General features: G+C 38.7%; 1 protein-coding gene and 1 pseudogene across 1 annotated transcript in view; one reads left to right on the plus strand and one right to left on the minus strand.

Moving 5' to 3' along the window:
- The window catches only part of ROS1 (ROS proto-oncogene 1, receptor tyrosine kinase), a 222,077-nt gene that overhangs the window by 85,689 nt on the left and 114,653 nt on the right, over positions 1-21,735 (minus strand). The window contains exon 19 of the mRNA XM_062187254.1: positions 12,712-12,812. Coding sequence (XP_062043238.1) covers positions 12,712-12,812 — 101 coding nt within the window. The remainder of the gene's footprint in view (positions 1-12,711; positions 12,813-21,735) is intronic.
- On the plus strand, positions 13,729-14,971 carry LOC133757070 (survival motor neuron protein-like; annotated as a pseudogene).

Here is a 21,735-nt window from a genome sequence, read left to right on the forward strand (position 1 = left end):
GTCCTTGGGAAAGAGCCTCTGATCTCTGGCTCCTGTGGGTATATCATTCGCCTGCTAACTACTTCCAATTCCGCTCAGCTGTGTGGAATTGCTTCCCTTTTGAATAAAAAAAAAAAAAGGAAAGAGAGAGAGAGAGATTTACCACGCCTCACCTGGGAGTGTCACCTTTGACACACTCTCAACACTGAAGAAGCAAACAAAGCTCTCAGGCCACACCCATCTCAAGCCACTAAGGCTCCATCGAAAGCACAGTCCACTTAATCTAGAGTCATAGTATAACAAGAAAAAACACCACAGTGAAGAAACTAAAGAATATCTCCAATATGCCAAACAAAAAATGCAAAAACTGAGGTAATAAGAACAATGAAGACATTATGACGCCCCCAAATGAAAAAGACACCCCAATTCAAGATTATGAAGATGATGAGATAGAAGATATGCAAGAAGCGGATCTCAAAAAATTGATAAGACCATTAAGAAGTTCTAAAAAACAAATTCTTGAACTACAGAAATCCTTCATGGACAAGATAGAAAATCTCTCTCATGAAAATGAAATATTAATGAGGAATCAAAATGAAATGAAACAACTAGTAGAACAAGTAACTGTGATAGTGATGAGAAACCATAATGAAATGAAGAATTCAATAGATCAAATGACAAACACATTAGAGAGCCTTAAAAACAGAATGGGTGAAGCAGAAGAGAGAATATCGGAATTAGAAGACAGAGAACAGGAAAAGAAACAGTCAAACCAAAGAAAAGAAGAGGAAATTATAAATCTAAAAAATTTTCTTGGGAATCTACAGGATACTATTAAAAAGCCCAACATTCGGGTTCGAGAAGTTCCTGAAGGCATGGAGAGGGAGAAAGGATTAGAAGGCCTTTTTAGAGAGATACTTGCAGAGAACTTCCCGGGTCTGGAGAAGGACAGAGACATCCTAGTACAGGAAGCTCATAGAACCCCTAATAAACATGACCAAAAGAGATCCTCACCACGACATGTTGTAATCAAACTCACCACAGTGAAACATAAAGAAAAGATCCTAAAATGTGCAAGAGAGAAACGTCAGATTACTCTCAGAGGATCTCCAATTAGACTCACAGCAGACTTCTCATCAGAAACCCTACAAGCTAGAAGGAAATGGCGAGACATAGACCAGGTACTAAGAGAGAAAAACTGCCAGCCCAGAATATTATATCCTGCAAAGCTCTCATTTGTGAATGAAGGTGAAATAAAGACTTTTCAAAGCAAACAGAAATTGAAAGAATTTGTTGCCATTCGTCCTGCCCTGCAAAAGATGCTTAAAGATGTATTACACACAGAAACACAGAAACATGGTCACCAATATGAAAGAAGGTAAAGGAAGGAAACCTCACAGCAAAAGATCACAGGAAGCTCAATTTCTCTTTGACATAGAATTAAATTCTGATTCTCTGGTAAAGCAATGTGTTAAAGTAATCTATTATGTTCTCTTGATGTCTGTTAAATTCTAATTGTTAAAAAACAGCTGAATTTTTATTAAGAGCTATGGGTTATTTAAATATGTGCTTATTTTCAAAGATTTGAATAATCTCCTTGTAACAATGATCAAATTTGGTCTATGTTATGTCATGATTTTAAGGAATCTTATTTCAACCAGATATTTTGGATTTTGAGCCTTCCTGGCATTCTTGACAGACATTCAAAAAATCAAAGTTTCAAACAATCTGGACTCTAAAATTTCCAGTAAATCTTGGACTTTGGTTGTTCCAGTTTGGGCCCAACTGAAAAAATCGAAGGACCTATGTCTCTCATCTTATAGAGACACCACCTAATCAGGCTATTTGGATTATATTAGAAGTAATGTCAAATGTGACGTGGTACTAAATTTTAAGTTTCTATAATGGAAAATGCTATTAATACAAATGTTTGAGAATTTAAAAGTCTAATGATCTTGTGTTACTAGACATGATAGTTATCTTAATGAGAAAGCCCCAGAGGCCTAAAGGGTTAAATACTTGTAAAATGCTACAAGTGCTTTCAAAAATATTGTGAAGTAAGCAAGTGCCTCTTGTTGGTTGATGAGTTTATAATTTTAAACATGGCAACTTAAAGTCTTTTGTCATCCACAGTTATATATGATTTGCTGCTCATAAAACTAAAGCGTTGATGGTTCTGTGTTTAGCTGTCCTCCTATAGGTTCCTATGGACTTTTTCCAGCTACTTCTATTGTATTCAGTACTTTGGGATGGCTCTGTAAACAGATGAAGCCAATAATGTATTAACAGTACCAACTGAGAGAAAGTATGGTTAACTGAGGTTACTAAAAACAAAAAGCAATTCAAATCAATTGGCAATCTACAAAAAGAGTTAAAGATTTTAAAAGCTATTATTAAAATTGCTATATTGGTCTATTATGCTATGTTATATGTCTGTACATATTGTATGTCCACATGGGGAAATTTTATTAAGAGTTTTATTTTAAATGGCTTATAGATAAGATTGTCCATAAATTTAAGCTGCTAAAATTAATCAAAGATACATTTTAATTCCTGGTACCTGAATCTCTGCATCACATGTTTTATACTTGTTGCTAGAAAGAAACTAAAAACATTTTATATGGTTGTGCTTAAGTTTACTGGTTAAACAAACTACACCATGTTAGATATTTAAGAGGTGTTTTCAAATACATGATTCTTAAAATTTAAAGAAGGCATTGGACCTTCTGGTAAATGTTTTCTTAAGTTGTTATCTAATGGTTGAAACTGTTTGCTAAGTATTCATGTAATATTGCTATTGTCAGCAAGCGATCTAGGACTTGCTCCCTCATTTCTCTATTCTAAGCCCAACTTGTTCTTTCATTTCTCTATTCTCTTCAAGGTAGGAAACTAATTCTATTATAAAGGAATCTGTAGGATGCACAATTTAATCTTTAGACCTTATAAAAGAGATGGCTAACATTTTTCTGTAATAGCATAGCCAAAATAAGAGCTTAAATTGTAATCTCATAGCTAGATTTACTTCGCCATCAGGGAAGTAAACAGTAAGTAGAAAAAACCTCCCTTTCAGAACAAAGGGAAAGAAAGTTTTTAAGTGAGAATATAATTTTCCTCATGGGCATTGTCTACCTTAGAAAAACTACTACAGAACATGCCTGTGACTATAGACTTGTAGTTCAGGCCACCGAAGATTAGAGATGGGAAACGGGCACTCCCTTGACTTGCATCCTCTGGTCTGCTTTACAAAAACCAGGAGGAAAAGAAAGCTAGGCATCAGAATCAATGGGAGACAGGCCTATTAATGGCTGATCTGTACAGTGATCTGCCCTCAAGGAGACCCAACAGGCCAGTCCACTGCAGTGGCTTTCAATGTGGTAAGCCTGGGCTTCAGCAGAAATCAGCTTGTGAAGAGCCCTGGCAGCTCTGCCAAGAGTTGGATCACTGGAAATGGACCTGCCCTGGAGTCGAAGGATGCCCAGGTCAGAGCCACAGATCTTATTGGCTCTAAGCTGAAAAGCCCTTCACTCAGCCCAACTTCCAAAGGGACCACTGCAGCTGAGGGGATGGTCAAGTAGGGTCAGCAACATTGCAGGCAGAACTGTAAATTTCTTGTTAGAGATGCCACCTGCCTTTACCTGGCCAGCTCTCCTCCCAGGCCAGACAAGTAATGAAAGTCAACAGAGTGCCTTCCCCTAGGAGGTTCACACCTCCCTTAGGATATACCCCATGTTGGATCTCTGTCCTTAATGTGCTGTACATTGTGATTTAATGCTATAACTAGTACTCAAACAGTATGTTTCACTTTGTGTTTCTATGTGGGTGCAAACTGTTGAAATCTTTACTTAATATATACTAAATTGATCTTCTGTATATAAAGAGAATTGAAAATGAATCTTGATGTGAATGGAAGGAGAGAGGGAGCGGGAGAGGGGAGGGTTGCAGGTGGGAGGGAAGTTATGGAAGGGGGAAGCCATTGTAATCCATAAGCTGTACATTGGAAATTAATATTCATTAAATAAAAGTTAAAAATAAAAAAACAGTAGACTGGATAAAGAAATTATGGGACTTGTACTCTATAGAATACTATACAGCAGTCAAAAACAATTAAATCCAGTCATTTGCAACAAGGTGGAGGAATCTGATAAACATTATGCCGAGTGAATTAAGCCAGTCCCAAAGGGACAAACATCATATGTTCTCCCTGATCGGCGACAACTAACTGAGCACCAAAGGGGGAACATGTTGAAGTGAAATGGACACTATGAGAAACAGTGACTTGATCAGCTTTTGTCCTGACTGTTGATGTACAATGTAATACTTTATCCATTTTAGTATTTTTGTTTTGTTTTGTTCTAGTTATTGGTTGAACTCTGTAATTAATACACAATTATTCTTAGGTGTTTAAATTTTAAGTGAAAAGTGATCCCTGTTAAATATAAGAGTGACAATAAGAGAGGGAGGAGATATACAATTTGGGACATGCTCAATCGGACTTACCCCAAATGGTGGAGTTAGAAATGTGACAGGGGATTCCAATACAAACCCATCAAGGTGGCACGTACCAATGCCATCTCACTAGTACAAGTGATCAATCTCAGTTCACAATTGATCACACTGATAGATCTAAGAGTCAAAGGGATCACACAAACAAGACTAGTGTCTGCTAATACTAACTGATAGAATCAAAAAGGGAGAGAAAGATCCAACATGGGAAGCGGGATACACAGCAGACTCATAGAATGGCAAATGCCCTAAACAGCACTCTGGCCTCAGAATCAGCCCTTAAGGCATTCAGATATGGCTGAAGAGCCCAAGTAGTTTAGGTATGGAAAGCCAAGACACTCTGGCCAAAAAAAAGAAGACCTAAATGAAAGATCTCTGTGAGTGAGATCCCAGTGGAAAGAATGGGACCATCAAGGTAGGAGGTACCTTTCTCTGAAGGGAGGAGAGAACTTCCACTTTGACTATGACCCTGTCTGAATAAGATAAAAGTCGGCGAACTCAAAAGGTTTTCATAGCCTTGGCAACTCATGACTAGAGCCTAGGGAGATTACTGACGCCACAAACAAGAGTGTCAAATTGTTAAGTCAACAACAGGAGTCACTGTGTACTTACTTCTCATGTGGGATCTGTCCTTAATGTGTTATCCAATGTGAAGTAATGCTATAACTAGTACTGAAACAGTATTTTACACTTTGTGTTTCTGTGTGGGTGCAAATTGATTCAATCTTTACTTAATATATGCTAAATCCATCTTCTGTATATAAAGATAATTGAAAATGAATCTTGATGTGAATGGAATGGGAGAGGGAGCAGGAGATGGGAGGGGCATGAGTGGGAGAGAAATTATGGGGGGGGGAGCCATTATAATCCATAAACTGTACTTTGGAGATTTATATTTTCTAAATAAAAATAAATAAATAAATAAATTATCAGACAAAAAAATAAAATAAAATAAATAGAGGGAATGGATGTGCCTATGAGAGGGAAGAGCAGTTTGAAGGGCAGCTTAATTTAGGTTCTCAAGTCCAGACTATAACACACAGCTGATCTCATCCTTACAGTAAGCTAGAACTATATTATATCCAAAGTGATAGCCACATGTGACTACTCTGTCTTTGAAATATATATAGTACAATTGAGGAGCTGAGATCTTGGTGTTATTTAATTTAATTAACTTAAATAGAAAAAAACATATCTGATTAATGTTATGAATCATATGAATATATGATTTGTTATAAAACACTTAAGTATTTAAGTAACTTGGGTAGACAGATCAACTTTGTCACCTGTAACTTTTTCTTAGTAATTTTAGGATTCAAATACAGATCAACTATTTCCTACAAAAATTTAGTGTCAAAATTAAAATGTGCTATAAATGTTCACAATCTACATCTAAGAATAATACAAAAACAAACATAAAACAGCTTATTAATAATTTTAATTTAGATTACATATTGAAGTGATAATATTTCATATATTCTATAAAATGTATTATTAAAATTAAGTCTTCCTATATGGTTTTACTTTTTTAATGAAGTAACTAGGAAATTTACCATTTATATATGTGTTTGTATTATACTGTACTGAACAGGGTTGACCTAAACTAAAGGATAGGATCTTAAAATGCAAAAGAAGAAATTTTGGTTACATATTGGAAAAAATTTTCTTTTTGTAAGATGGCTCTAGAATTCCTATCTCTTTACAGTTTCCTTTTTCTTTGTTGTGATTAACAGGAAAGATTTACTTGGGAGACAAGTGTGATCTCACCAAGAGCTGCTGTATTCCACTGTGCATACAGACCAGGAGACACACTAACCTTTAAGAGGAAACTCCCTTCCTCTGTCTGCGATGCCTGAGAATCTGAACTGCCAAAGAACGCCAGTGAAGGAGCCCTCTGGGATAAACAGACACCAAGAAGGGACTTTGACGCTTCAGGACACTAATTCTGAACAGTCTGTATGTCACTTCAGACAGGCACTTGGCAGGTCAACTGCTGCTATTCAAGTTTCTAGGGAAAGTGACTGATTTCTCTCTGGTTCACAGATGGGGAACTAGCCATAATGCTTGTCCTACCTGATCTGAAATAACAGGCTAATCAGATGTGTATTATGTTTTACGTATTATATGTTGAATATGTTGAGGTTTTTCCATCTGTGAAAAAAAGGATTTTTTTTAAATCTGTAGGTATTCTTATGTTATCTTTACCAAGCAGAATTTTTTGGCTTTTGCAAGCTGAGAATTTTTTTGAAAATTTGGTGAAAGATATGAATTCTAAATTTCAGAACACTAACAAACATCCCTGGGGCCCATGAACCTCTTGGGGGCCCAACAACCCAATATTGGAAATTTCTCCCCTAGAATATGACCTTTTGCTTTACTTTATTCTTTCTTTATCATTCCTCTAATTATCTATGTGACATTCGACAAATTTATGAACATCTCTGAAATATGATGAGCTATAAATTTGTCCTGTAAAAGATCTTACATTCTATATTTAAATTTCACATATGTAACTACTTTCTTGAAACTAAATGCTATCACTGTTTAACATAAAAATAACATGGAACTCATTGAGCCTAATAGCTAAGATGCTGGTTGATACACCTATGTCCCACATCAGAGTGCCCGAGCTCAATACCCGGTTCCAGCTCCTGACCCCAGCTTCCTGCTGATGCAGACCTCAGGAGGCAGCAGTGATGGCTCAAGTAATTGGTTTCCTGTCAATCAAATGATAGATAGATCTGGGTTGTTTCCCAGCTCCTGGCTTTAGCCTAGCCCAGCATTGGTCATTTGGGTAGTGAACCAATCAAAGGGAGTGCACACACTCTCTCTCTCTCTCTCTCTCTCTCTCGGTTTCTCTATTTCTGTTTCTGCTTCCCAAATAAATAAAAAATTTTTGGATTTAACAGTATGATTAGAAGCAAAAAATTCAGCAACAAGAACACAAACAGTGGAAGGGTAATAATTGGAAACACAGTCAGAATATTTTAAAATAATTTGTAAAGTATACTTTTGAATATTGACTTAATAAGTTGAAGATATATAATGTAAAAATGCACATTTGAATAGCTAATGCAACCTAAAAGTATAAATAGGCATAATTAAAGTGTCATTGTCATCAGAGAGAGACAAAATGGAATACCAGAAAACATTATATTCACTCAAAAAAGCAGAGAAGTAGGAACAGAAAAAGCAGAAGAGATAAATAGAAGTCAAACATGAAGATGGTAGAGTTAAATCCAAATATATTAACAAAAAAATATATATATTAACAATTACACTAAATGAAACTGCACCAAGCACTCAGAAGTTCTCAAGCTATAAAAAAAGTAAATCCCAGCCGGCGCCATGGTTCAGTAGGCTAATCCTCTGCCTTGCGGTGCCGGCACACCGGGTTCTAGTCCTGGTCGGGGCACCGATCCTGTCCTGGTTGCCCCTCTTCCAGGCCAGCTCTCTGCTGTGGCCAGGGAGTGCAGTGGAGGATGGCCCAACTGCTTGGGCCCTGCACCCCATGGGAGACCAGGAGAAGCACCTGGCTCCTGCCATCGGAACAGCGCAGTGCACTGGCCGCAGCGCGCCTACCGCGGCGGCCATTGGAGGGTGAACCAACGGCAAAAAGAAAGACCTTTCTCTCTGTCTCCCTCTACTGTCCACTCTGCCTGTCAAAAAAAAAAAAAAAAAGTAAATCCCAATATGCTGTTCATAACAAATACCTTTACAGGGCTGGCGCTTGGCACAGCGGGAGAACACCCTGTCCTGAAGCTCCAGCATCCCATATAGGTGCTGGTTGGAGACCCAGCTGCTCCACTTCCAATCCAGCTCTCTGCTATGGCCTGGGATAGCAGTAGAAGATGGCCCAAGTCCTTGGGCCCCTGCACCCACGTGGAAGACCTTGAGGAAGCTCCTGGCTCCTGGCTTTGGATTGATTCAGCTCCAGCCGTTGCGGCCAGTTGGGGAGAGAACCAGTGGATAGAAGACCTCTCTCTCTCTCTCTCTTTCTGCCTCTCCTCTCTTTGTGTAACTCTTTCAAATAAATAAATCTTTAAAAAAAATAAAATAAATACCTTTACAGACACAAATAGATTAGAAGTACAGAATGGAAATATATATATCATGCAAACCCTAAGAAAAGAACATCGCTGTGGCTAAATGAATATCAGACAAAGTAATCTTTAATTTGAAGACTCCTACCATAGGTGAATAAGAATATCTTATAATGATAAAAATGCAATATATTCAAGTGTATAAATAACCAATATACTAAACAATAGTACCTAGATGCATGAATTAAAAAGAACTATAGGCAAAGCTAGAATCATAGTGGAGACTAACACATACTCTTTCTCAATGATAGATAATATAAGTAGACAAAATACTTTAACAGCACTATCAATAAAAATTACCCATTTGATATTTATAGACCATTACACTCAATGCTTCATAACTCATTTTATAAGGTCAATATAATCATCACTAAATTATTCTATAAGGAAACCACTAGAACATATAAATGCATCTAACAATGTATCAAGATACAAAGTCAAATACAGTACAAAATAACTTATATTTCTCCATATTAGTTATGAGCATTTAGAAAATGGAATTTAAGGGTAATTCAAATAAAAACCACAATGAAGTTTCATCTCAACCCAGTTAGAATGGCTATCATCCAAAAATCAAAAAATAACAAATGTTAGCAAGGATGATGGGAAATAGGTACACTAAAACATTGTTGGTGGGAATGTAAACTAATATAACCTTTATGGAAGACAGTATGGAGATTCCTCAGAAATCTGAAAATAAATCTACCATATGACCTAGCCATCCCACACCTGGGAATTTAACCTAACAGAAATGAAATCAACACATGAAAAAGTTACTTGTATTCCCATGTTTATAGCCACTGAATTCATAATAGTTAAGATATGGAATCAACCCAGATGTCCATCAACTGATGACTAGATAAAGAAGTTGTGGTATATATACATAATGAAATACTACTCAGCCATAAAAGAGAATGAAATCCCGTCTTTCACAACAAAATGGATGAAAGTAGAGACCATTATACTTAGTGAAATAATTCAGTCCCAAAAAAACAAATATCATATGTTTTCCCTGATTTGTGGTTGCTAATATACAGAGTACAAAATATGTAATATATATGAGCAAAATAGACTTTTGAGATTTGATTATTGCTTATAGCCCTTGTCGATACTCATGAGGCACAGTGATTTTTCTACTTTCTACTTGTTGAATTCTTTATCTATTGGAGGGTAAGCTTGTGATTATAAAGAAAATTGAAAGTATGTCATTATAAAAATTAAAAGAAAAATAAGAAAAAAGGAAGAGGAAGGGTGGGAGTGAGGAAAGAAGGAAGGGTAGAGTGGGAAATATCATTATGCTCTCAAAGCTATATATATGAAATACAAAAAATTATTGCAGAAATTAAAGAAAAAATAAAAGAAGGGGGTTTGAGGGAGGGAGGAAGGAAGGGAAGTATGGTTATCTTCTTAGAATTGTGTATATGAAACACATTAAATCTGTTATCTTTATATTAATAAAAAATTTCTCAAAGAACATGGAATTTAAAAAAATTATAAAGCATCAAAAAGCATTGGGTACTTAACAGTGAATTTAATGAGAGATGTACAAGACTTTTATATCAGAAACTCTCTCTCTCTCTCTGCCCTTCTCTCTGGGACTCTGCCATTCAAATAAATAATGTTTAAACAAAAAGTGGGGGGTAGTGCTGTGGCAATGCAGGTAAAGCCACCACCTGCAATACCAGTATCCCATATGGGTGCCAGCTCAATTCCTGACTGCTCTACTTCCATTCCAGCTCCCTGCTAAAGCTCCTGGGAAAGTGGTAGGTGCTCGGGTCCCTGCACCCATATTGGGAGATCCCAATGAAGCACCTGGCTCCTAGCTGCAGTCCGGCCCAGCCCAGCCGCAGCCACTGCAGCCATTAGGGAGTGAACCAGTGAATGGAAGATCTCTCTCTCTCTATGTAACCCTGTCTTTTAAAAACTAAATAAAGCTATTTAAAAATCCAAATGCTCATATAGGAATGCATAAGCAGAGTATGACATTATTTATTCAGTAAAATATACTATTCAGGAATAAAAATGAACACACATAATAACATGGAATCTCAGAAGATATTATTCCAAGCAAAAGAAGCCATATACAAAAGAACATTATTATGGAGGTGTGGGTGACAATTGGGAAGGGACACAAGAAATTCTCTGTGATGACAGATATGTTATTTGTGTCTTACCAAAGTTGATTTAATGTAACATCTGAGATCTGAATACTACACAGAATGTATGTTGAACCTAATTTTAAAAAGCAGAAGTAGTAGAAAATATATAGGAAAATTCCTGACAATGATAATATGGAAGATATAGGATGTCAACAAAAGCAAACAGGCTGCTTTGTTCTTTCAGGAGGACAATTTGCATGGTTCCCTCCATTCTCCAGCTCTCATCTGTGACATCACAGGATAATTTTTAATTTTTTTTTAGAATTTTTGACTAATATGTAATTCCTGTACATTTTATGGGGTCTAGTGTACTATTTCTATACATATAAACAGTATAAACTGATCAAATGAAGTAATTAGCATTTTCTTTATGTTTGGAGCCTATAAGCTCCTCTTTTCTAGGTCTTTACACAGGATATAATACATTATCATGACCTACAGTCACCCCTACTGTGATGTAGAACTCTAGAATCTATTACTTTTGTCTAATTCTGTTTTGACACATGTTATCCAACTTTCTCTATGCACTCTTCCCCATCCTTTCTTTCCCAGCCTGAAGTAATCATCAGGCTAAATTCAGATTGACTTTTTTTCATTTATTAAACTTTTATTTAATGAATATAAATTTCCAAAGTACAGCTTATGAGTTACAATGGCTTCCCCCCTCCCATAACTTCCCTCCCACCCACAATCCTCCCCTTTCCCGCTCCCTCTACCCTTCCATTCACATCAAGATTCATTTTCAATTCTCTTTATATACAGAAGATCAGTTTAGTATATATTAGGTAAATATTTCAACAGTTTGCCCCCATATAGCAACACAAAGTGAAAAAAAATAATGTTGGAGTACTAGTTATAGCATTAAATAAGAGTGTACAGCACATTAAAGACAGAGATCCTACATAATATTTTTTAAAAATTAATTAATTTTCTATGCCATTTCCAATTTAACACCAGGTTTTTTTTTTTCATTTCCAATTATCTTTATATACAGAAGATCGATTCAGTATATAATTAGTAAAGATCTCATCAGTTTGTACCCACACAGAAACACAAAGTGTAAAAATACTGTTTCAGTACTAGTTATAGCATCACTGCACATTAGACAACACATTAAGGACAGATCCCACATGGGATGTAAGTACGCAGTGACTCCTGTTGCTGACTTAACAATTTGACACTCCTGTTCATGGCGTCAGTAATCTCCCTAGGCTCTAGTCATGAGTTGCCAGGGCTATGGAGATTGACTTTTTTAACTTCCAGTTTTGAGCGTGAGTATGTAGTATTTGTCTTTCTGTGTCTGGCCTGTTTTCCTTAATCTAATGTCCTTCTGTTCTACCTATTTTGCTGCTAATGTGATAATTTCATTTATTTTATGGCTTAGTAATATTCCACTGTGCATATATACTACATTTGCTTTATATATCCATCCATTAATAGATGTTTTTGCTGCTTCCATATCTTAGCTATTTTGAAAATTGCTGCAATAAACACAGGGGTGCAGATATTTTTTGACATGTGATTTAATGCAAGAAAGACAGTTGGATCACATAGTAGATCCATTTTTAGTTTTTTGAGGAACCCCCCAAAGTGCTCTCCAAATAGCTGTACTGATTTTCATTCCCATCAACAATGTATAAGGGTTCCCTTTCCTCCACACGGGTATTTTCTTTATCATCCATAATGTATACTCTACTTCATTAAAATGCAGAAAAAACCATCCTACATTTCCTGAGCTCTTGAACTGCATTCTCTCTAGTGTCACCACTGTGCTCTGTTCATATCAACACTCATCATATTCTGTAATTATCTGTTTACAAAATTATCTTTCCCCATAAGCACAATGCCTGCAACATGGTAGGCAATTGGTGAATCTTTACTGAAAGAATACATGAACTTTCATGCATTACCATTTATAACCGAGGGACAAGTTATTCTTTCAATTGCCTTTGAGAGATACTACTTACCTCTGTCCCCGAAGAACAGCTGTGTACAAGTGAATACACTGACTGTCTTGAACCAACCAATACAGGAGCCCATCACTGAGGTCCAAAGTAAGAGCAATTACCTACATGGAAAATACAGTGAGAAAATGAACTTTGAAGCATGCCTTGAATAAATTACACTTAAGCTATGCATTTCCCCTTAACATCCTCTTTGCAATAACACATTCAGTGATGTTAATTTAACTTCTGTTGAGAGTAAAAATTATGTGATTTTACCTATTATGCTATTTGGAAAGAAGTAATAGTTTCCTGAAATTCTCCAAAAAGCAAGGAATACCTTTTTTTAAAAATAATTTTTATAACTTCACAACAGTGGCTTTTTTTTTTTTTTTTGACAGGCAGAGTGGACAGTGAGAGAGAGAGAGACAGAGAGAAAGATCTTCCTTTGCTGTTGTTTCACCCCCCAATGGCCACTGCAGCCGGCGCACTGCAGCCGGCGCACCGTGCTGACCTAAAGCCAGGAGCCAGGTGCTTCTCCTGGTCTCCCATGCGAGTGCAGGGCCCAAGGACTTGGGCCATCCTCCACTGCACTCCCGGGACACAGCAGAGATCTGGACTGGAAGAGGAGCAACTGGGACTAGAACTCGGTGTGCCGGAGCTGCAGGTGGAGGGTTAGCCTATTGAGCCGCGGCACCGGCCAACAATGGTTTTCAAACTATGATTCTCAATGCCAGCAGCAGCTACATCACCTGCAAACCTGTTACAAATACAAATTCTCAACCACATTCCAGAACTACTAAATCTTAAATTTAGAGCCTGTGTCTTGCCTAAAGCTAGCCATCGCTCAAGACTTTTCAGCCATATGAGCCAATGAATTTTTTGTTGTTTAAATCAGTTGTTCTCAAACACTGCTACACATTAAAATCATCTATGAAAATTTTAAAAATCTCAATTCCCAGGCTACACCCTATTAAATTACAATATCTAGGAATGGAACCCACACTTAGTATGTTTTAAAACTTCCCTAAGGAGCTCACTATGGTGATGGGCAGTGGCAGCGGTGGAGGCAGCGTCCCAGAGCCAGAGGATGCTGTGCTGTTGCAGCGTAGAATCAGCCATAGTGATGATACTGACATTTGGGATGATACAGCATTGATAAAAGCTTATGATAAAGCTGTAGCGTCATTTAAGCATGGTTTGAAGAATGGTGACATTTGTGCAACTTCAGATAAACTGAAAGTCACACCTAAAAGAAAACCTGCTAAGAAGAATAAATGCCAAAAGAATACCACAACTCCCTTGAAACAGTGGAAGGTTGGGGACAAATGTTCTGCCATTTGGTTAGAAGATGGCTTCATCATCCTAGCTACAATTGTTTCAGTTGATTTTAAGAGAGAAACCTATGTTGTGGTTTATACTGGATAGGGAAACAGAGAAGAGCAAAATGTGGCCGGCGCCATGGCTCACTTGGCTAATCCTCCACCTTCAGTGCCGGCACCCCGGGTTCTAGTCCCAGTTGGGGCACCAGATTCTGTCCCGGTTGCTCCTCTTCCAGTCCAGCTCTTTGCTGTGGCCCAGGAAGGCAGTGGAGGATGGCCCAAGTGCTTGGGCCCTGCACCCGCACAGGAGACCAGGAGGAAGCACCTGGCTCCTGGCTTCGGAATGGTGCAGCGTGCCAGCCGCTGCGGCCATCTGGGGTTGAACCAACAGAAAAGGAAGACCTTTCTCTCTGCCTCTCTGTTTCTCTGTCTCTCTCTCTCTAACTCTGCCTGTCAAAAAAAAAAAAAGAGCAAAATGTGTCTGATCTACATTCCCCAGCATGTAAAGTGGCTAATAATATAGAACCCAATGCTCAGGAGAATGAAAATGAAAGTCAAGTTTCTACAGATGAAAGTGAGAACTCCTCCAGGTCTCCTGGAAGTAAACCAAGTAATATCAAGTTGAAAGCCAATCCTTGAAACTCTTTCTTGCCTCCCCCACCCCCCATGCCAGGGTCAGGAATGGGACCTGGAAAGCCAGGTCTAAAATTCAGTGGTCCATGGCCACCACCATCACGGTCACTGCCACCCCAACCACTCCACTTCCTGTCATGCTGGCTGCCCCCAATTCCTTCGGGGCCACCAGTAATTCCCCCACCACCTCCCATATGTGCAGATACTCTTGATGATGCTGATGCCTTGGAAGTATGTTGATCTATTGGTACTTGAGTGGCTATCATACTGGCTACTACATGGGCTTCAAGCAAAGTCAGAAAGGAGAAAGATGATCACATTTCAGTTAAGGAGTAATTGAGACAGTGTTCCTTAACAGGTACAACTGTCTCCCAAGGAGAATGCTATCTTGATGTTCCCTGGCCAATATGAATAATGATCTCATCATTTCCTTCAGGAATACTCTGTTGGTGACATGATCATCTGCACTTTTGCTCTTGCTGTATGTATTGCATACTTAAATAACTAGCAAAGCATTTTTAAAAACTGCTTGATCACCTTTGGCACACCCTTAACACTGAGGAACCAAACAGAGCTCTCTGGCCACACCCATCTCAAACCTCTAAGGCTCCATCAAAAGCAGACAGTCCACTTAATACAGTCATAGTATAACAAGAAAAAAACACCACAGTGAGGGAAGAAGAATCCAAAGAATATCTCCACAATGCCAAGCAACAAACACAGAAACCGAGGAAACAAGAACAAGGAAGACATTATGATGCCCCCAAATGAGCAAGTCACCCCAAGCCAAGATTATGAAGATTATGAGATGGAAGAAATGCAAGATACGAATTTCAAAAAATTTATGATAAGAACAATTAGAAGTTTTCAAAAACAAATGCTTGAGCTACGAAAACCCTTACTCGACAGGATAGAAAATCTCTCTAGTGAAAATGAAATCTTAAGGAGGAATCAAAATGAAACACAGAAACTAGTAGAACAGGAAAGTGTGATAGTGAAGAGAAATCAAAATGAAATGAAGAACTCAATAGATCAAATGACAAACACACTAGAGAGCCTTAAAAACAGAGTCAGTGAAGCAGAAGAGAGAATATCGGACTTAGAAGACAGAGAACAGGAAAGGAAACAGTCAAATCAAAGAAAAGAAGAAGAAATTAGAAATCTAAAAAATTTTGTTGGGAATCTACAGGATACTATTAAAAAACCCAACATTTGGGTTCTAGGAGTTCCTGAAGGCGTGGAGAGAGAGAAGGGATTAGAAGGCCTTTTTAGTGAGATACTAGCAGAGAACGTCCCAGGTTTGGAGAAGGACAGAGACATCCTAGTACAGGAAGCTCATAGAACCCCTAATAAACATGACCAAAAGAGATCCTCACCACGACATGTTGTAATCAAACTCACCACAGTGAAACATAAAGAAACGATTCTAAAATGTGCAAGAGAGAAACATCAGATTACTCTCAGAGGATCTCCAATTAGACTCACAGCTGACTTCTCATCAGAAACCCTACAGGCTAGAAGGGAATGGCGAGACATAGACCAGGTACTAAGAGAGAAAAACTGCCAGCCCAGAATATTATGTCCTGCAAAGCTCTCATTTGTGAATGAAGGTAAAATAAAGACCATTCACAGCAAACAGAAATTGAAAGAATTTATTGCCACTCATCTAACCCTGCAAAAGATGCTTAAAGATGTGCTACACACAGAAACATGGTAATCAATATGAAAGAAGGTAAAGGAAGGAAACCTCACAGCAAAAGATCACAGGAAGTTCAAAGCATATATTAGAAAATATCTTTGGCAAATTGCATGGCAGTTACTACTTATCAATAGTCACATTGAATGTTAATGGCCTGTACTGTCCAGTTAAAAGACATAGATTGGCTGAATGGGTTAAGGAACAAAACCCATCTTTCCAACAAAGATGCATACAGACTGAAAGTGAAAGGCTGGAAAAAGATATACCATGCCAACAGAAATGAAAAAAGAGCGGGCGTAGCCATCTTAACATCAGACAAAATAAACTTTAACACAAAAACTGTTAAGCGAGACAAAGAAGGGCACTATATAATGATTAAGGGATCAATTCAACAGGAAGATATAACGATTATCAATGTATATGCACCTAATTACAGGGCACCGGTTTATTTAAAAGATTTGTTAAGGGACTTAAAGGGAGACTTATACTCCAATAAAATAGTACTGGGGTACTTCAATACTCTACTCTCAGAAATAGACAGATCAACCGGACAGAAGATCAACAAGGATAAAGTACATTTATTTTTTTTATGTTTTATTTTTCTAATTTTTTTTTGACAGGCAGAGTGGACAGTGAGAGAGAGAGAGACAGAGAGAAAGGTCTTCCTTTGCCGTTGGTTCACCCTCCAATGGCTGCAGTGGCTGGCGCACTGCGGCCAGCACAATGCGCTGATCCGCAGCCAGGAGCCAGGTGCTTATCCTGGTCTCCCATGCAGGTGCAGGGCCCAAGGACTTGGGCATCCTCCACTGCACGACCGGGCCATAGCAGAGAGCTGGCCTGGAAGAGGGGCAACTTGGACATAATCTGGCACCCCGACCAGGACTACAACCTGGTATGCTGGCGCTGTAGGTGTAGGATTAGCCTATTGATCCATGGCACTGGCCAGGATACAGTAGATTTAAACAACACTATAGCCCAAATGGATCTAACACATATCTACAGAACTTTTCATCCTACACATAAAGAATTTACATTCACCTCAGCAGTACATGGAACCTACTCTAGGATTGACAACATACTAGGCCATAAAGCAATCTCAGAAAATTAAAAAAGAATTAGAATCATACGATGCAGCTTCTAAGAACATAAAGAAATGAAGCTGGAAATTAGCAACTCAGAAATCCCTAGAGCATATGCAAACACATGGAGATTGAACAACATGCTCCTGAATGAACAATGGGTCATAGAAGAAATTAAAAGAGAAATCAAAAACTTTCTGGAAGTAAATGAGGATAAAAGCACAACACACCAAAACTTATGGGATACAGCAAAAGCAGTGTTAAGAGGAAAGTTTATAGCAAGAGGTGCCTACATCAGAAATTTGGAAAGGCACCAAATAAATGAGCTTTCAATGCATCTCAAGGATCTAGAAAAACTGCAGCAAACCAGACCCAAATCTAGTAGCAGAAGAGAAATAATTAAAATGAGACAAGAAATCAATAGGACTGAATCCAAAAAAACATTACAAAAAGTCAGCCAACGAGGAGCTGGTTTTTTGAAAAAATAAACAAAATTGACATCCCGCTGGCCCAACTAACTAAAAAAAGAAGAGAAAAGACCCAAATCAATAAAATCAGAGATGAAGAAGGAAACGTAACAACAGACACCACAGAAATAAAAAGAATCATCAGAAATTACCACAAGGACTTGTATGCCAGCAAACAGGGAAATCTATTGGAAATGGATAGATTCCTGGACACATGCAACCTACCTAAATTGAACCAGGAAGACATAGAAAACCTAAACAGACCCATAACTAACAAAGAAATTGAAACAGTAATAAAGGCCCTCCCAACAAAGAAAAGCCCAGGGCCAGATGGATTCACTGCTGAATTCTACCAGACATTTAAAGAAGAACTAACTCCAATTCTTCTCAAACTATTCAGAACAATCTAAAAAGAGGGAATCCTCCCAAATTCTTTTTATGAAGCCAGCATCACCTTAATCCCTAAACCTGAAAAAGATGCAGCATTGAAAGAAAAGTATAGACCAATATCCCTGATGAACATAGATGCAAAAATCCTCAGTAAAATTCTGGCCAATAGAATGCAACATCACATTAGAAAGATCATCCACCCAGACCAAGTGGGATTTATCCCTGGTATGCAGGGATGATTCAACGTTCGCAAAACAATCAACGTGATACACCACATTAACAAACTGCAGAAGAAAAACCATATGATTCTCTCAATAGATGCAGAGCAAGCATTTGATAAAATTCAACACCCTTTCATGATGAAAGCTCTAAGCAAATGGGGTATAGAAGGAACATTCCTCAATACAATCAAAGCAATTTATGAAAAACCCACGGCCAACATCCTATTGAATGGGGAAAAGTTGGAAGCATTTCTACTGAGATCTGGTACCAGACAAGGATGCCCACTCTCACCACTGCTATTCAACATAGTTCTGGAAGTTTTAGCCAGAGCTATTAGGCAAGAAAAAGAAATTAAAGGGATACAAATTGGGAAGGAAGGAGTCAAATTATCCCTCTTTGCAGAAGATAAGATTCTTCATTTAGGGGACCTAAAGAACTCTACTAAGAGACTATTGGAACTCATAGAAGAGTTTGGCAAAGTAGCAGGATATAAAATCAATGCACAAAAATCAACAGCCTTTGTATACACAGGCAATGCCACGGCTGAGAAAGATCTTCTAAGATCAATGCCATTCACAATAGCTACAAAAACAATCAAATGCCTTGGAATAAACTTAACCAAGAACGTGAAATATCTCTACTATGAGAATTACAAAATCTTAAAGAAAGAAATAGAAGAGGATACCAAAAAATGGAGAAATCTTCCATGCTCATGGATTGGAAGAATCAACATCATCAAAATGTCTATTCTCCCAAAAGCAATTTATAGATTCAATGCGATACCAATCAAAATACCAAAAACATTCTTCTAAGAACTAGAAAAAATGATGCTGAAATTCTTATGGAGGCACAGGGGACCTGGTGTTGGGGACCGCGCAACATGTGGCCTCTTGGCGGTAAACTACTGAAGTAGAGCTAAGCAGCCCAGGCCGGAAAGTACTGATAACGCCACCCTGTGTCTTAAGACTTTATGTCCATTCCCCCACCTGCACAAGCATTGCAGCTGCAAGGTAAACTCCCCTCCTTCACCCGCCTGACATCCTGCCTTCACGATATATAAGTGTGTGGTTAAAAAAAATAAATTCGCAGCTTGAACAGCAATCTTGTCTTGCTGCCATCTTTGTGGCTCCTGTCCCTTTCATTTCTCCTTCTAGGTGCTAGGCCCCAGTTGCTGTCCCGCGGGACGGGACAACCTCGAATAGCTAAGCAATCTTGTACAAAAAAAACAAAGCCGGAGGCATCACAATACCAGATTTCAGGACATACCACAGGGCAGTTATAATCAAAACAGCATGGTACTGGAACAGAAACAGATGGATAGACCAATGTAACAGAATAGAAACACCAGAAATCAATCCAAACATCTACAGCCAACTTATATTTTATCAAAGATCCAAAACCAATCCCTGGAGTAAGGACAGTTTATTCAATAAATGGTGCTGGAAAAATCGGATTTCCACATGCAGAAGCATGAAGCAAGACCCCTACCTTTCACCTTACACAAAAATCCACTCAACATGGGTTAAATACTTAAATCTATGACCTGACACCATCAAATTATTAGAGAACATCGGAGAAACCCTGCAAGATATAGGTACCAGCAAAGACTTCCTGGAAATTATCCTGGAGGCGCAGGTAGTCAACGCCAAAATTAACATTTTTGATTGCATCAAATTGAGAAGTTTCTGTACTGCAAAAGAAACAGTCAGAAAAGTGAAGAGACAACCGACAGAATGAGAAAAAATATTTGCAAACTATGCACAGATAAAGGGTTAATAACCACAATCTACAAAGAGATCAAGAAACTCCACAACATCAAAACAAATAACCCACTTAAAAGATGGGCCAAGGACCTCAATAGACATTTTTCAAAAGAGGAAATCCAGGCCAGCGCTGCGGCTCAATAGGCTAATCCTCCACCTAGCGGCGCCAGCACACCAGGTTCTAATCCCGTTCGGGGCGCCAGATTCTGTCCCGGTTGCCCCTTTTCCAGGCCAGCTCTCTGCTGTGGCCCAGGAGTGCAGTGGAGGATGGCCCAAGTGCTTGGGCCCTGCACCCCATGGGAGACCAGGAGAAGCACCTGGCTCCTGCCTTTGGATCAGCGCAGTGTGCTGGCCGCAGCATGCCGGCCGCGGTGGCCATTGGAGGGTGAACCAACGGCAAAAGGAAGACCTTTCCCTGTGTCTCTCACTGTCCACTCTGCCTGTAAAAAAAATAAAAAATAAAAAAATAAGGAAATCCAAATGGCCAAAAGGCACATAAAAAAATGTTCAAGATCACTAGCAATCAGGGAAATGCAAATCAAAACCACAATGAGGTTTCACCTCACTCCAGTTAGAATGGCTCACATTTAGAAATCTACCAACAACAGATGCTGGTGAGGATGTGGGGAAAAAGAGACACTAACCCACTGTTGGTGGGAATGCAAACTGGTAATGCCATTATGGAAGTCAGTCTGGAGATTCCCCAGAAACCTGAATATAACCCTATCATACAACCCAGCCATCCTACTCCTTGGAATTTATTCAAAGGAAATTAAACTGGCAAACAAACAGCTGGCATCACCTTAATGTTTATTGCAGCTCAATTCACAATAGCTAAGACCTGGAACCAACCCAAATGCCCATCAACAGTAGACTGGATAAAGAAATTATGGGACATGTATTCTATAGAATACTATACAGCAGCAAAAAACAATGAAACCAGGTCATTTGCAACAAAATGGAGGAATCTGGAAAACATCATGCTGAGTGAAATAAGCCATTCCCAAAGGGACAAATATCATATGTTCTCCCTGATCGGTGACAACTAACTGAGCACCAAAGGGGAAACCTGTTGAAGTGAAAGGACACTGAGGGGAAACAGTGACTTGATCAGCCCTTGTCCAGACTGTTGAGGAACAACTTACTACATTATCCCTTTTAGTATTTTTTTTTGTTCTAGTTAATACTACTGGTTGTATTCTGTAATTAACACACAATTATTCTTAGGTGTTTAAACTTAACTGAAAAGTGATTCCTGTTAAATATAAGAGTGACAACAGGAGATGGGAGGAGATGTATAATTGGGGACATGCTCAATTGGACTTGCCCCAAACGGTGGAGTTAGAAATGTACCAGGGGGCCGGCGCCATGGCTCAATAGGCTAATCCTCCGCCTTGAGGCGCCGGCACACCGGGTTCTAGTCCCGGTCGGGGTGCCGGATTCTGTCCTGGTTGCCCCTCTTCCAGGCCAGCT

This window comes from Lepus europaeus, chromosome 3, assembly GCF_033115175.1.
Source record: "Lepus europaeus isolate LE1 chromosome 3, mLepTim1.pri, whole genome shotgun sequence".
NCBI lineage: Eukaryota > Metazoa > Chordata > Mammalia > Lagomorpha > Leporidae > Lepus > Lepus europaeus.